This window comes from Physeter macrocephalus, chromosome 14, assembly GCF_002837175.3.
Source record: "Physeter macrocephalus isolate SW-GA chromosome 14, ASM283717v5, whole genome shotgun sequence".
Lineage (NCBI taxonomy): Eukaryota > Metazoa > Chordata > Mammalia > Artiodactyla > Physeteridae > Physeter > Physeter macrocephalus.
In genome coordinates, this window is record NC_041227.1 from 84,814,808 (window position 1) to 84,830,400 (window position 15,593).

The 15,593-nt window shown below is 47.0% G+C and overlaps 1 protein-coding gene across 1 annotated transcript in view; it reads left to right on the forward strand.

Moving 5' to 3' along the window:
- The first annotated feature begins 2,285 nt into the window (after positions 1 to 2,285).
- Positions 2,286 to 15,593, forward strand: part of HS3ST3A1 (heparan sulfate-glucosamine 3-sulfotransferase 3A1) — a 95,272-nt gene continuing 81,964 nt past the window's right edge. Inside the window, exon 1 of the mRNA XM_024127863.1 lies at positions 2,286 to 2,884. Coding sequence (XP_023983631.1) covers positions 2,286 to 2,884 — 599 coding nt within the window. The remainder of the gene's footprint in view (positions 2,885 to 15,593) is intronic.

Sequence of the window (15,593 nt, forward strand, 5' to 3'; positions counted from 1 at the left end):
CCAATTTTAGGACACAAAGAGGCGTTAAAGCTTGGCAGGAGTTACTGTTCATCCTTGTAAAGCCCTTTGCTTTATGGCAGTGGAACCTAACAAGCTCTTCACTAGTTTACAGACTAGTTTGGGACTGGCACTTCATAAACAGAAAACCACGTCCAGTCCTGAGGATTTATCCAACCGGCACAAACAGCGATTCCACCCAGGCACCGAGTCAGAACCACCAGGTCCCTTTTGGAAGGTTAAAAAGGACTTCAGTTCCACGTCAGATAGAGCACAGGAGGCAGAGTTTCCCCTGTGAGTTTCCTGCAGCCCTAGCTCTGCTGCCGCTGCCAGCCCTGGTCAGCACCCGCAGTGCGCCCCGAAAGCAGCCTGCACAGCTTGCAAGGGTGGGTACGCGGAGGTCAGGCTACCGCCCACATTGCGGGGCGTCCTGCCGAGACGAGGAAGCCAAGAAATCAGGAACAAATCGGACTGGAATTAAAAACCACCTCATGCAGGTTCCACGGGCCACCTCCCTCCATTAAACAGCAAGGCGATTTGTATCCCTTCCTGACCTGCTCTCCGAGGAGCGCAGGGAGAGGATATAGGGTCAGGGGAGGCAAGAGAAAGAGGAAACCGCTTAGGAAAGGACATATAACTCCTTTAGTGTGGCGAGCGCGCGCACACACACACACACACACACACACACACACACTCTAGTGCAAGCAACACTAAAAAAAACCCTTCCTCAAAAACTGGGCATATGGATTTGGAATTGTAGCTGATATAATTTTTTAAATTTTAATTTGTCCCCTTATTTATTGGCTCATTTCCTAAGAGGTTGCTCCTTTCCAGGTCCTGGGGAACTCTGATCATCCTAAACGAATACAAAGGAAAACAATCAAATGAAAAACCAAAAAACACCAAAAACTGCTGCGGGGAGAAAAGGCTTTGCTCCGGAGCCGGCAGTGGACAGCAGGGTAAGTGGAAGGCGAAGCCGCAGCGGAGGAATTCAGTTTGTCCAGGACAAATGGGGGCGTGGCGCGCGGCTCGGTCCCGGGAACCTCCGCCAACAAAACTTCTAAAGGTTCGCGGAGGTGGCGGGGGGGGGGGTGGGGGGGCGGGGCGGAGCGGGGGAAGGATGTAGCGACTCCGGAGGGAGGGAACCAGGGCCCTCGGAGGGGTCAGGGCTGCGAAGGGCAGAGCGGCGTCGCAGAGGTTTGGGAACCCCTGATCCAGCGAGCGGCTTGGCTGGGTAGAAGTCAGGCCCCCGGGGATCCGGCCGGCTTGGCTGTCAGTCAGACGTCCCGGGAGCCGCCGCAGACCCGGCAGCGCTCCGAGGGGGCGAGGCCGCCGGCTGGGGTTGGCGGGGGAGGGGTGGGCGGAGTGGGGAAGGGGCGTCGCCCCCGTCGCCCCCGCCCTCTCCGTTGTCATTGGGCGGCCGCCTCGGGGTCCGCGCCACCTTTTCCCGTCGCACCCCGCCCGCCCGGCTGCGCTCGTCCTGGCCGTTGACGTCACCGCCAAGTTTGCTGCCCTCGGAGCCCCACGTGTGGCGGCAGCGACGGCCCGGGAGGCGGCGAGCGCAGTGGCCACGGCTGCTGACAGGTCCCGCGCAGCCCCGGCTCGGCCACGCCGCTCCCAGGTGGGGCCCGAGAGCCGCCGGAGAGGCCGGGCGCGCACCAAGAGGGTCGGACGGCTCGGCGCGGGCCCTCTGGCTCCCGCTCGGGTAGAGGGACTCGGGGGACGTCGTGCCGGGGCCGAGAGCGCGCGCCCAGGCGGGCCGGGGACCGAGGAAGCGGCGGCTGGGAGGCACTGTCCCCGCCGCGGTCTGCAGCGCACGGAGCTCAGCGGCCCCGGAGCCGCACGTCCCCTCACCGGGAGCGAGCGAGGGATGCACGATCGCTGAGCTGGGACTCGCGCCGAGAGGCCGTTCCGGCCCGGGTCTGAGACGCACGCCTTCGCCACCGCCGCCGACACCCCCATTCCGGCGACTCTCGGGGACCGGGGGCGCCGAGTGCGGCCCCGGGCTCAGGACTTGGGCGAGTCTCAGACGATGGTTTCTTAAGCACGGCACCACGTCCCCCTTCCCGCCCCCTCGACCAGAGGCTGGGATCCCGCGCGGGTTTCCGGGGGCTGCGTCTCCCCGAGGAGCCTCGGCTGCCGCCGCCCGGGCAGCTCGAGCGGCCGCAGGGGCGCAGGGCGATGTGGCCTCCGTCCAGCGCGCCGGCCCCCCCGGAGGATGCTACGGCACCTGGCGGAGTCCCGGCCTAGCATGGCCCGCGCGCTGCCCGACGTCGCCTCCGGCTAGGATGGCCCCTCCGGCCCCGGCCGGCGCCCACCCCACCTCGGCCGAGCCGCTGTCCCGCAGCATCTTCCGGAAGTTCTTGCTGATGCTCTGCTCCCTGCTCACGTCCCTCTACGTCTTCTACTGCCTGGCCGAGCGCTGCCAGACTCTGTCGGGCCCCGTCGTGGGGCGGTCGGGCGGTGGCAAGGAGGCGGGGGCCCCGGGTCGCGGCGTCCCGGCGGGAGGCCCGGGGGAGCCGGCGGCGTGGCCCGCGGCCGCGCGAAGGAAGCGCCTCCTGCAAGTGCAGCCGTGGCCGAGGCGCCGGCCGCCCGCGCCGCTGGAAGACGGCGAGGTGGCGGCCTGGGAAGAGGAGCCCCCTGGCCTGGCGGGGAGTCCCGGCGGCTCCGGGGCCGGGAGCAGCGTGGCCGAGACGCCTCCGGGGACCCTGGCCCTGCTGCTGGACGAAGGCAGCAAGCAGCTGCCGCAGGCCATCATCATCGGCGTGAAGAAGGGCGGCACGCGGGCGCTGCTCGAGTTCCTGCGCGTGCACCCCGACGTGCGCGCCGTGGGCGCCGAGCCCCACTTCTTCGACCGCAGCTACGACAAGGGCCTCGCCTGGTACCGGTGAGCTGGGGCCGGACAAGGCGGGCAGGCGGGGGCGGCCAGAGCCCGGGGTAGGGGCTCGAGGAGCCCGTGGTGACGCCCACCCAGTTCATCGCCCTCCCCGGTTTCATGCAGAGGGCAGAGGGTCATCGGTACTTGTCCTTAAGATGAGGGGTCTCCTTCCCCACCCTGCCTTCCCCCGGGAAAGAGGGAGCGGGTGGGAGGGAAATTTTGGCCTTGCAGATTTTTTCTTTAGTTCTTGGAATTCCCTTTTCCCCCAGTAGCCAATCTCATCATTTTCTCCTGCTATGTGAAAGTTTCCCTGTGCGCAGCTAAAGAGAAAAAAAAAAAAGAAACATGTCTCTTCCAAGTTAGAAACCTGTTTGCCAATTACCAGATATGTGACCTAGTGGATCCCTTTCTAATATAGACACTTAGTTAAAGTGTCAAGAACTGGACTCTAGGGGAGTCTAGTTTTGGGGAGATATATGTGAGAGCAGCGTGTTTTAAAGAAGGCTTCGTTGGCAATAACTTTTGTTTGGGGCTAGGAATGACTTTGTATAAAATGCTTTCTGTATTTGTGGGGAAGAGTACCTTTTGTCTCTGGACTGGCAGAAACTTTTCCAAAGACCTCCAAACAATTCCCTTTAAAAATGAGGTAGACAAAAGTTTTTGAAAGGAAGAAAAGTGGGGAAAAATAGGGATCCTGGTTACATTGTGAAAAACCCTCCTGATACGGTGTAGGAAACAAGTCTGATTTAGGTCTTAATCTTAAACTTTCCAGTCTTCTCAAATTCAGACCACCTTTAATAATAGAATAAGCCAAACTCTAATAAATCTTAGTGTCACCTGGATTTTGTTTGCCATAAAATATTGGCCTTTTTTTCTTTCCTCTGAGTATATGGAAAAATAGGCCAGAATTTTCCATTTTATAAAGTTTTATCTTGTTCATTAAATTTGCAGTCTCCTTGTTCTCTTAACTGAAATGATAGGACAAAAGTTACAATACCATTTAAATATATTTCAGAAGCCCACTCAAATAACCATTCATCCCCAAAAGAGAAATGGATGTGATTTGACAAGTTTATTTACTTGAGAGTCAAGCACAGGAAGCAAATTTACAGTAACCCAACTCATGAGAAAACGTTTGGTCCTAAAAGTCGAACTAGAACATTAAACATGTTTAAAACAGTAACTTTCCATTTGTTGGAGAGAAGAACAAACAACCTTCCCTTTTACTATAGAATATATATCATTTAAAATCATCAGCCACTTAAAAAAATCCCCTTGTGTTTCTGTCATTTATGTTGTATCCTCTGGGAAGTTCTTATAAAAATGACCTGTTGAATCTGGAAACAACAGGTCCTTCTTCTTAGCACAAAGGCAGCTCTGTTTTTTCCATCAAGGACACAAGAAAGAAGTGATTAAAGACCCCTAAAACTCTTATCTATAGCAGTTTGCATTGTATGTGGCCTGGTACAGGGCTATAAGTGAACACATTTCAAGCCGACTGCCCAAAAACATCTCAGACAATGTTGGACTCTGAGGTGCTATTAAATATGGTGAAATATTTAGTACTAAAATCCTTTATTTTCATTTTGCTATATAGCTTTTATTTCCACAAAGTAGGACTGTTTCTTCCTATTCCAGAAATGAGTATTTGGGGGCACAGTGTATCCACAGAGCTGGATCTTATTTTCCGTTGACCTTTCTGAGCTTGTGTAAGAGAAGGAAGGTTTCAAGGTAACTAGAAACACAAGTATTTTTTTTTTTAAAAAAAAAGGAAAGGAAAAAAAGAAGAAAAAGTCATGAACTTTTAGGCTGCTGTCTCGTTTGGAAACTGGAGGCATGCTATAAAGTAAATATCTCCTCGGATTGTTTACTTCGGTAGAGGAGTTTTATAAAGCAATTTATGGTGGTTACAAAAATAACTGCACAGTAGACTTCATGGTTTGATGAATTTAATTTTCTAAGTGTTGGAGCAGTGTCTTTGTTTTACCATTTGCAATGGTCTTTTATTGAACGCGTAAATTTAACTCAGTTACATGGAAAACTATTTAAAAAGTCCAACCTATGGGGCCTGGATTATGCGATTATTTAATGAAACTTTGCTATAGTTCTCTTTCATCTCGGCTCTGAACTTGGAGTTAGATGTTTGTGAAAAAGACTGAAGACTTACCTATGACAAGAAATCACACAGAATGCCATTTAACTATTAGGCACGTTCTAGCTGCTTGTGAGTTTAGCCAGTATTTTAGGTAAAGGGATTCGGTAAGACCTTCTTGAGTCAGCCCCAAAATTGTGATACAGGGTTTATAACACACATTTATGACCAGACACACGCGCGCACACACACACACACACACAAACGAATGAAAGAAAACCCTAGTATTTGAACCCTGAAGTGAATTATGGAAGGCAAAAAAATTTGTACAATATTTTTTACATGCTCATTGACATGGGAGAATCATACTGTCTAGCCTTGTTTTTTCGCCCAGTGACGTCTCTCAATTTGCCATAATAGTTTGTTGTGGCAGCGCCCCCTACCGTCCTGACCACGGGACAAATCTGTTGCTGCTGCGAAGTTGGAAGCAAATCTCTTGGAGATTGAGTTTGAGAGTTAAAAACCTCTGTTGTTAGGATGTGTCAATAAATTTCTCTCTCTGGGAAGAAAATTAAAAGGACTTTATAAACTACATCCCAAGAACAGTGTAATCAGTGGTTTCTTCGTTTGGACAAATGTGTAGTAAAGGCCAAGAAAACGAATTTATTTAAAAATCTCTAAAAAGGAAATTATTCTTATTGATTTAAAAATGTCCAGGGCTTCCCCGGTGGCGCAGTGGTTGAGAGTCCGCCTGCCGATGCAGGGGACGCGGGTTCGCGCCCCGGTCCGGGAGGATCCCACGTGCCGCGGAGCGGCTGGGCCCGTGCGCCATGGCCGCTGAGCCTGCGCGTCCGGAGCCTGTGCTCCGCAGCGGGAGAGGCCACAGCGGTGAGAGGCCCGCGTACCGCAAAAAAAAAAAAAAAAAAAAAAAAAATTCCTAATATTACTCTAAAATAAATGAAAGAAAGGAACATTTTAATATGCCAGGAAATTTGTTGATGATAATTTAGGACGCTTCAGCGGACTTTTCTGGATATGAAACTCCACTCTGATGGGGTTTAAAAAACATTCCACATTACTTAATTTAGCTGACATGATATCAGGACAACAAATGTCTGTGGCTTGCGTGTCACAGGAAAGCAGTTCTTCACCGTGAGTGGTCTCCATTTCCATCGGATGCATGGTGGGTTCCTCAAGAAAAGGGGGGAATTGTTTCATTACCTTCAGAACTTTGAGATCTTTTCTGGAAGTTAAGACCAAATGCCTCTGCTGTGGTTCAAGAGCAGGTGAACTTGGAATTGTAAAAGAAGCCCCCTCCCCTACTCTGCCTGTATATCTGCACCAACTAGAGGCCATGGTTATTTTTCTCCTAAGACAGAAGATACCTATTTATAAAGTATTTAAAGATACGTGTGTGCTTATATGTTCTTTGTACATATATATATTTATATATGTATGTGAATATAGATGTTTGGGTTCTGTAACACTTCAGTCTTTTATTTGGGGACAAGATAGTAAGTGTTCATCATCTAATCTCTTGTGCTAGCGTGTCTCTTTCCTATATTTTGACTCATTTTCTTTAGTGAGACTGGATGATTTCCCCAGAGAAGAATGTCGCTAAACTTATTTTACTCTGTAGCATCCAGAAAGATCAAAGATTACTCAGCTTGGAGTTTAGGAGTTGGTCCTTTCCGTGGCTTCATCAGAGTGTGACGTTTTCCGGCCCTTCCTGATCGCTGCCTTGCGTGTCAAGTCCACGGGAGAGGCAGGCTGAGCCGAGGCGCTCCGGCCCCTCTCGGCGCGATCGGCATCTCGGAGCAGCTGGGTACCTCCCTGCGTACTTCCCTCCCTCCTGAGCCAGCAGCCCTTCTACATGAAGGGTTGGAAGTGAAATTCGAGCCAAGGGAGTCTGGCCACCCATGCAAGGTCCTGGGGACTGACATCCAAAGGGGCTCTGTGTCCTCAGAGGGAAGCGAAGGACCTTGGAAGGGATAAGAGGTGGGGGGCGGAAATCGGGGAGAAGCAGCTTTGGGCCCTGAGTCTAGGGTACATGTCTGTGGCGGGGGAAGGGGAAGGCCCAATTTCTTTCATGCATTTGCTCCCTGGAACCCTCAGTGACTGGACACTCTCCATCAGCTGAGAGGTTGCAAAGAACCCCTTTCAGAAGCCACATGCTGCCATTTTGTTTGCCCTGGGTTCATCTCCCCAGTAGACCAACCCAGCAAGACAAGTCCAACAGTCTCATTTCTGTGTGTGTGTGTGGGGGGGTGGGTGGCGCACGAGGTTCATGCATGAACCCATACACACATGTATGCAAGAGCAGGTACCCAGTAGGTGGGGAAAAAGTGATAGAACTGATAACAGAAAAGTTATTGAGTCGTTGGGGAACTTCTGAGCAGCATCAGACACCAGGTGGAGCAACGTCTTGGATTATTGAGTCCAGGCATTAAAAGCAACAATAGCAAAACCATGTTTGGTATAGCCTGGAATTGGAATACCTTATGTGAGTGATTACTCCCTTGTAGTGATGAGATTTATCATGTGCTCATGTAGCGTATGTGGAACGCATAGCCACATAGGAGCGAAAACCCTCCACAGGATTGTAGTCTTCTGCCTTCCTCTTAAAAAAAAGTCCAGAAACGCTCTGGCCAAAATATTTGTCTCATAGAAATGTCTGTTGATTGGCCCAGAAAGAGTACGTGCCAAATCTGTATTCTGGAGGGGTCATGAGAACAAAATAAGCCTGTGTAACTAATGGCAACAGGGGCTGACCTTACACAGACCAGATGCTCACATCATAGTAGGAGAGTGTCACAGAGCAAACAAACTGACTTGGTATAAACAGCAAAGGCCTGCTATCTCCGCGGGATGCATTTGAACGACTGCACATCACGATTACCATCAGCCACATTGCTGGCCTGGGATGGGAACTTGATAGACATAGCGATTTCCCTTAGGGGCACGTCTTCCTCCCCCAAGGAACAGGAACTGGGCTGATAAAGAGCATCCCTTCTCCGTGTGCTTCCCAATGATATTAGACTCGAAGCTTTTAGAAAGTTTGTTTTTCCTTAAGTGATGAATCGTAATTGTGGAACTGAGGTTTCTTATTAAAACATATGCCTTTGATGTGTAATCAGAGGAAATTGCACCTAAGTAATATTTTAGCTCCCTAGTCTTTGCATTTTTAAGAATGTCTTAAAAATGTTCGGAAGCACTTTAAAATCTTTGCTCATTTGATACAGTTTAAAAAAATCTATTTGGAGGGGGAATATTGATATAGTTAATAAATAAACTTAACGTGAAATAAACTTATGTGAAAGCAGAACGTAGAAACTGAGGAAATGCTGAGTTCAGAGAATTGAAACATCTTCCCAGCTGCTTGCCTCCAGTGATGCAACTGCTGATTTTATATATCACTCATGTGGTCATGACTGTTATGCCTCTAACATTTACATTTATTCTGTGATTCCTTGAAAGCTGGATTCCAGAAGTTCAGATTTGCTCAGTTTCAGAAGCTGTCAGATGGCAGTAAATGTGAAAAAGAAAAGGGGAACTGCTTAGTAAGAAGGAAGTTTAGTACTTGCCGTTAGTTTAGTACTTGTGATATTCTCACAAAGGTTAAAAAAAAAAATCCTCTTCCTGGTCTCTTTTGAGAGCAGCCCACTTTGAATGTGACCTTTAGCACCACCTAGTGGGAGGGAGAGTCAGCAAGGAACTCAAAGGGTGGACTTGGAAAACCTCATCATGATCAGAGTATATTTGGTCTCACTTTAAAAAAAAAAAAAATCATCCTGGGTAGTAGCACTTACAGCCACTCTGCCTGAGCCGGCTCTTTCAGGCAGGCAGGTTATCCTTTGGAGAGAAATAGAAAAGACCTGCCTTGACAATAAACCTGAAAAAGAAGAGAGAAGCGATTAGGAGGTTTATATTAGAAATGTGCGTGCCGGAAAGGAATGCCACATGCCCAGATTAGTTTTGTTAGTGTGTTTTGCCTCTGTTTCTGAAAGCCAGCTTCACGTGAAAATACTCCCAGATGATTTTATTTCAACAGCAGTAATGCAGTCTTATTTCTATTCCTGTGTTGTACAGGCTCTGGAGGAGGGTCCCAGGGTTCTTAACAGCACCCAGAAGCCTGTTTAACCCTTAACGCACCTGAGATACACTTTGGGAAGATCCACCACGTGGGACAGTTGTATAGGAAGGTGTTTTCGGAGTTCCAACGGGAGACTGTTTCCTGTGACTTTGGTCCAGGGCCTGGCGAGGGGGTGGTGAGCAGGTACGCACTACTATACGTAGAGTAGATCACCAGCAAGGACCTCCTGTAGAGCACAGGGAACTCTACTCGATATTCTGTGATAGCCTATAAGGGAGAAGAATCTGAAAAGATTAGATAGATATGTACCTACATCTGAATCACTTTGCTGTACACCTGTAACTAACATACCATTGTAAATCAACTGTAATTCAAAAAAAAAAAAAGTAGGGAAGGGGGAAAGGGGAACATGGGAACGCTACGGTGGAGGAACCTGGCGGACCCCACTGAACCAAGTGCTGAGGGTGACGTTCCCTAGTTGTCGTGTTGAGATCTTGTATCCCCTGGTGTAAGGCAGGGAGGAGGGCTTCACCTGTGGGGTTTTCTTCCCCTAAATCCTTGACCCCCATCTAATCATGAGAAAACGTTAGACCAACACGAATGGGTGGTACAGCCGCAGAATACCTGACCAGCATTCTTCACAAGTGGCGAGATCATGAATAACAAAATAAGACCGATAAACTGTCACCCTGGGAGGGGAAAAAAGAGACTAATTGCTAATGCATAAGTACAGTCTGGTACTGTCGACTGGATCCTGGAATAGAAAAAGGGCATTGGTGGAAAACTGAGGAAATGTGACTGATGTGTGTGGTTTAGTTCACGGTGTCATACCAAGGTTGATTTCTTGGTTTTGATCCTTTACCAGGGTTATGGAAGATGACAACCTCAGGGGAAACTGTCTGGCTGAAGGGGTCTCTGAGAGTTTTCTGTACTGCTGCTTTTTTTTTTTTTTTTTTTTTTTTTTACAGTTTTGTTGTCTAGAATGATTCCAAAACCAAAGGGAAAAGAACACCGTTAACAAAGAAGGCGGGGCTTCCCTGGTGGCGCAGTGGTTGCGCGTCCGCCTGCCGATGCCAAAAAAAACAAAGAAGGCAGAGGGTGTGAGGGGTCATCCTGAAACACTCCACCAAGCCAGGCCTTTACTCCTCTCCTCCCCGAGGCCCCCAGCACCAGCCTGCTAGCTCCCTCCCCGCCAGCACCTGTTGCTCCAGGCATGCAGATCTTTCCCTCAGCTTATTTCATAATAAAATTGGCTCAGGGCTCCCCTCCTACTCTCTTGTCAAAAACAAAGAAGGCAGAGGATGTGAGGGGTCATCCCGAAACACTCCACCAAGCCAGGCCTTTACTCCTCTCCTCCCCGAGGCCCCCAGCACCAGCCTGCTAGCTCCCTCCCCGCCAGCACCTGTTGCTCCAGGCATGCAGATCTTTCCCTCAGCTTATTTCATAATAAAATTGGCTCAGGGCTCCCCTCCTACTCTCTTGTCTCTGAAACACGGACAGGGACTGTTTTGTCTTTTCTTCTCTTCTTTATGGTTGGCAAGTGTCAAGTCAAGAAGGTATGAAAAGTCACCCAGCCCTGACTGAGTCCCTCTCCGCCTGGAGAGCAGAAACTTTGATGTCGGGGGCAAGTTTTTGAGAACACAAAGAACTGAAGTAGGGGTCAGAGGAAAACCTGATGTGGGCATCTGGCTTTTTTGCCTCCAGTGTAGGAGGGGCAGTTGTCAGGGCTGGGGAAGCTGGTGATGCGGTGGCGAGATGGGGCCGCGCCTGGGGACGCTCCTTACAGCTACGGTGACAACACAGCCTGGATTTTCTGGGTCAGCTTAAATGTTCTATCTGGTTACTTGCCCTTGTGCTTTAACCTTTGGTTTAGACCCTGGCTTATGGGGTCTGCCACGGGAGCAGTCACGGGGTTGAAGGAGAGGGTGGGAGGGAGAAAATCCAGCCTCCAGAGCCCTGGAGGACAGGACCTGGGCATCCTGGTGGTTCTTCCTACTGGAACAGCTAAGCCAGGGATGCCAGCATTATCAGACTCCAAGTTCTTTTCCAGGTAGCATGGGGGCATTTTCTGCTTCTGTTGTGCATCAGAGGCTCAGGTTTAATAGGGTAATGTCAGTCTGCCTCAAAACATTTCCTCTGATATTTTTAACAACTGTCAAAATTAAAATCACATTTTTACTTAAGCAAAACAAAACAACACCTGGTACATCTTGAGACTCAGAGAAGATAACAGTATTTCCTCTTAATCGTTCGCTCACTTACCTTGGTTGCACCTGTCTTATGAACCTGTATCATGCAAAGGATAGGCTACTAAATGCTTATGTAGATAAAAATAATTTCTGTGATTTAATGCCATTCTGGGCTTGTTGTTTGACATTTTTCCATCTTAGTTGGTATAATGCTTTCCTTCATGCATGTTGAAACTTTTTAAAAATAGCAAAATATTTGAACCCTGCAAAGTACATGTGACGAAATCTGTCATTTTAGTTTCTATTTCTTTTTCCTTAATGTAGGCATTTGTCACTATGAAACTCCCTCTTAGAACTGCTTTTGCTGCATCCCATAAGTTTTGGTGTGTTCGGATTCCATTTTCATTTGTCTCAAGATATTTTTTTGTTGTTGTTTTTTTTTTTTTTTTTTTTTCGGTACGCGGGCCTCTCACCGTTGTGGCCTCTCCCGTTGCGGAGCACAGGCTCCGGATGCGCAGGCTCAGCGGCCGTGGCTCATGGGCCCAGCCGCTCCGCGGCACGTGGGATCTTCCCGGACCGGGGCACGAACCCGCATCCCCTGCATCGGCAGGCGGACTCTCAACCACTGCGCCACCAGGGAAGCCCTCAAGATATTTTTTGATTTACTTTTTGATTTCTTCTTTGGCTCATTGGTTTTAAGTAGGATGTTGTTCAACATCCACATATTTGTGAATTTTCCAGTTTTCTGCTTGTTACTGATTTCTAGCTTCATACCATTGTGTTCAGAAAAGATACTTGATATGATCTCAGTCTTCTTAAATGTGTTAAGACTAGGTTTGTGGCCAAGCATACGATCCACCCTGGAGAACGTTCTGTGTGCATCCTGCTGCTGTTGTATGGAATGTTCTGTATATGTCTGTTAGGTCTATCCGGTCTAACATATAGTTCAAATCCAATGTTTCCTTACTGATTTTCTGTCTGAATGATCTATCGATCATTTTAGATGTAAGGTAATAATAGCTGCATTTGTTGAGCCCACACTGGATGTTGCTAGATTTTACTGCATAACCTGCTGCATGTAGTCTGGATATTTTATTAATATGACTAATACCATTAGGTAGGTCCTATTATTTACTACCTTTTATAGCTCAAGAAACTGAGGCTCAAAAAGATGTAGTAACTTGCCCAGGGTCATATAGTCTAGTAAATAGTAGAACTAGTGCTGAACCCAAGTCCACCCACCTTATGCCAATGCTTCACTGCTGGGAAGCATCATGTTCTCAGATGGAATTGCCCATGTGTGGTTCCTGCCTAGATACCCAGCCATCAGTGGCTCAAAGATGGTAGGGATTGAAAGCCTGTCCCGTGTGATAGAAGGACTTGGACATGTTTGATTCTGGGCCTTAGACCTTTAGTTCAAAACTAGGCAACGTATCAACATAGAGTTGACAAAGCGAATTTTTGAGTCTTTAAATATCCTTGTGAGTCTATTGGCCTATCTGGAATAACTAAAACCACCTCTACTTTTTGTGTAAGTCTTTTTTTTTTTTTTTTTTTTTAAGAAATAATATAATCTGATCACAGAGCTCATCTTTTTGATCATATCAGAAATCCTGAGCCACTCAATTGATTTTTCACCCACCCATTGAAAAATAATCACCATGAAAAAAACCTCTTTGTTTAGTGGTCCAAATGAGCAAGTTTCCTCCTTCTAAATGGCTGCATGGGGAAGCCAAAATATTGTCAGAGATATATGAGAAGGTGGCTGGCTGCTCCTGGAAGTGGGGCAAGGCGAGTTGGTGGTTGCACCCATTCCCTGGTGTCTTCAACTTTGTAGGAAACCCCCAACCAGCCATGGCTGAGTCATGCCAAAGTCCATCTTTCTCACTCTTTTCTGTATTTGCCCTTTATTTTTTAGCTTTTTATTTTATCTTGGAGTATAGCCAATTGACAATGTTGAGATAGTTTCAGGTGCACAGCAAAGCGACTCAGCCATCCATATACATGTACTTGCACTTTCTGATTGACACTTTTTATTCCTTAGAAATCAGGCCATAGCCCAATTTTTACCCCCAAGCACTCTTCTATCTTCATTATTATTGTTATTAATAATTTTTATCTAATTATCCTGCCAGCTGGTCATTAATAGTGCCAAGCTCTTTACCGTAGTGGTCGGATCATTGCCAAATAAGGCATGGCTGTTGATTTGAACTTTTCTGGCTCTAACCAGACAGAATCATAAACCGTAAAGGAAGTTGGAATTAGGAAGTATCTCAGAGATTGTCTTCTGCCTATGAGAAAACAGGGTGCCTTGCCCAAGGTTAAGCTAAAAGACAAGAGCTTAGAGCTGCCATTTTTCAGGGTAAAATTCTGGAGACTACAATTGGGAAACCATTGCATGCTCTGAATTACATAGATGTCATTTTGGAGGATTTGTATCGATGGCAAAATTATTCCAGAGAATGGAACAATTGATAGCATTATTCTTTCTCCTCCCAGAACTGGTGAATTAAAGTATTGAATTGAATTTAGTCAGTGATCAATTCATCGTTACATTTGTGGTTTTCATCTCAGATGTTTTCCCGAGTATTTTGATGCTTATGGATTTTGGAACCCAGCTAGCACGATTGGCTTGTGGATCCTTGTAAGTAATTTGTGTTTTATGGTTGTTACCTGCTTGTAAACGATTAGTGGGAGAAATCCAACTACAGACAGAAAAAAAGTTTGCTTTTTCTCTCTTGAGTGTTCAGAGTAGGAAGTAATCAATCAAATTATGGGAATAAAATTCCTTTTCCCTTTTTTAGAGTTCTTACTTGGATTGGAGCTCTCCTTTCAATAGGAAATATCAAAGTTGCCAGGCTGGTTTGAATGACAAATTCAAAAGTGGTGTGTTTGTTACGGTCGTAAATCTTTGCAGATTCTCCTTAAGCTCAGGTATTTAAAAAGGGAACTGAATTAAGCCGCAAGGAAAGTTACATTCCCAGAGCTAACTGCGCCCCTGGTCACCTTTCTTAACTGAAGCCGTGTTTGCTTGCAGTCGATGTTTTGAAATGTTCTGGCAGTAAGAAAAGGCTGCAGTGATGAAGTGATTTCGTTTTACAAACAAAGCTTTTGAGTAAACAAAAACTGGCATCTGGGTTTTTTCTTAATTTTCTGGTGGACTTTAATTATTGTAGTTTCTTTCATCAAATGTTGTGGGTTTTTCTTAAAGAAATAGAGGCCGCTTGTTTTCCTTTCTAATGAGGCCTTTCTCTTTCTTCTTGGTGTAGGAGGACTTGAGATTACAATAGTATCTGTTAAAAAGGCTTTCCCCAAAGCCAGAGGGTCTACTAGAATGCCCTGCTAGTGTTTAATGATGGAAAGAAAACACATTGGATCTGTTTTATATTTATATGGGGGGGAGTTCATGGGGAGCTAATGCTTGTGATGAAAATTCTTGGGATTTTCAGGTGCATTTGCCCTGTGGCAGAGGGTGGCAAGTTGGAAGCAGACATTGGAGAAACCACTTCTCAGCTCCAGCTGACAGTTACCAGGAAAGAAAGTCGACTCATGATTGCCCTGCCCTCTGATTTTTCTAAAGAATCTTGGGATACTGATTTTTTAGAAAACATATTGAGAAATAATTAACATATTAAAAACCAAAACTAACACAAACCAAAATTCTGCATAGAGGGAGTAAATCAGTTTCATCTGGAGGAGAGGGGCTGCTAGTTTATAACCTTTGGCTTATAGTGAAGATCAGAGTTAGTAACAAAAAGCTGGTGTGTATTAAGAGTTTTTCAAACTGTGAATCCCAAGACATTAGTGTATAATAAAACCAATTATTATTTTTTTAATGGAAGGGGCTATAACAGGATAAGATAAGAGAGTGAATCCCAGGTAGTAAGCCGGGCAAATATTATCTTGACAGGCTTGGTTCAGGTATGTACATACATAAATAGATCAGTGTGTGCTGAAAGATTGGATGTAAACGTAATTGTTATTAGTGGATTTCAATAGGAAAAAGTTTGAAAAGCACTGGCCAGTGCGAGCAGAAGTCCTGTGTGCAGAGACTAAGGTGAACGCGCTTCAGGGTCCCTCGAGAAACTAACCTTGGTCTTTTTCAGCTTTGTGTCTCTGGGCCCTGGAACTGTACCTGTCACAGAAGAGAGTCACTCTGTTTAATAACAGAAATGATGCCTTAGGCCATGGCTCAGTGATTTTTTTCTGGAAAGGGCCAATCGTAAATGTTTTAGGTTTCGTGGGTCACATGGTCTCCGTCACAGCTATTCAACTCCGCTTTTTAGCAGGAAAGCAGCCTTAGACAATATGTAAATGAATGGGTGTGGCTATGTTCCAATAAAA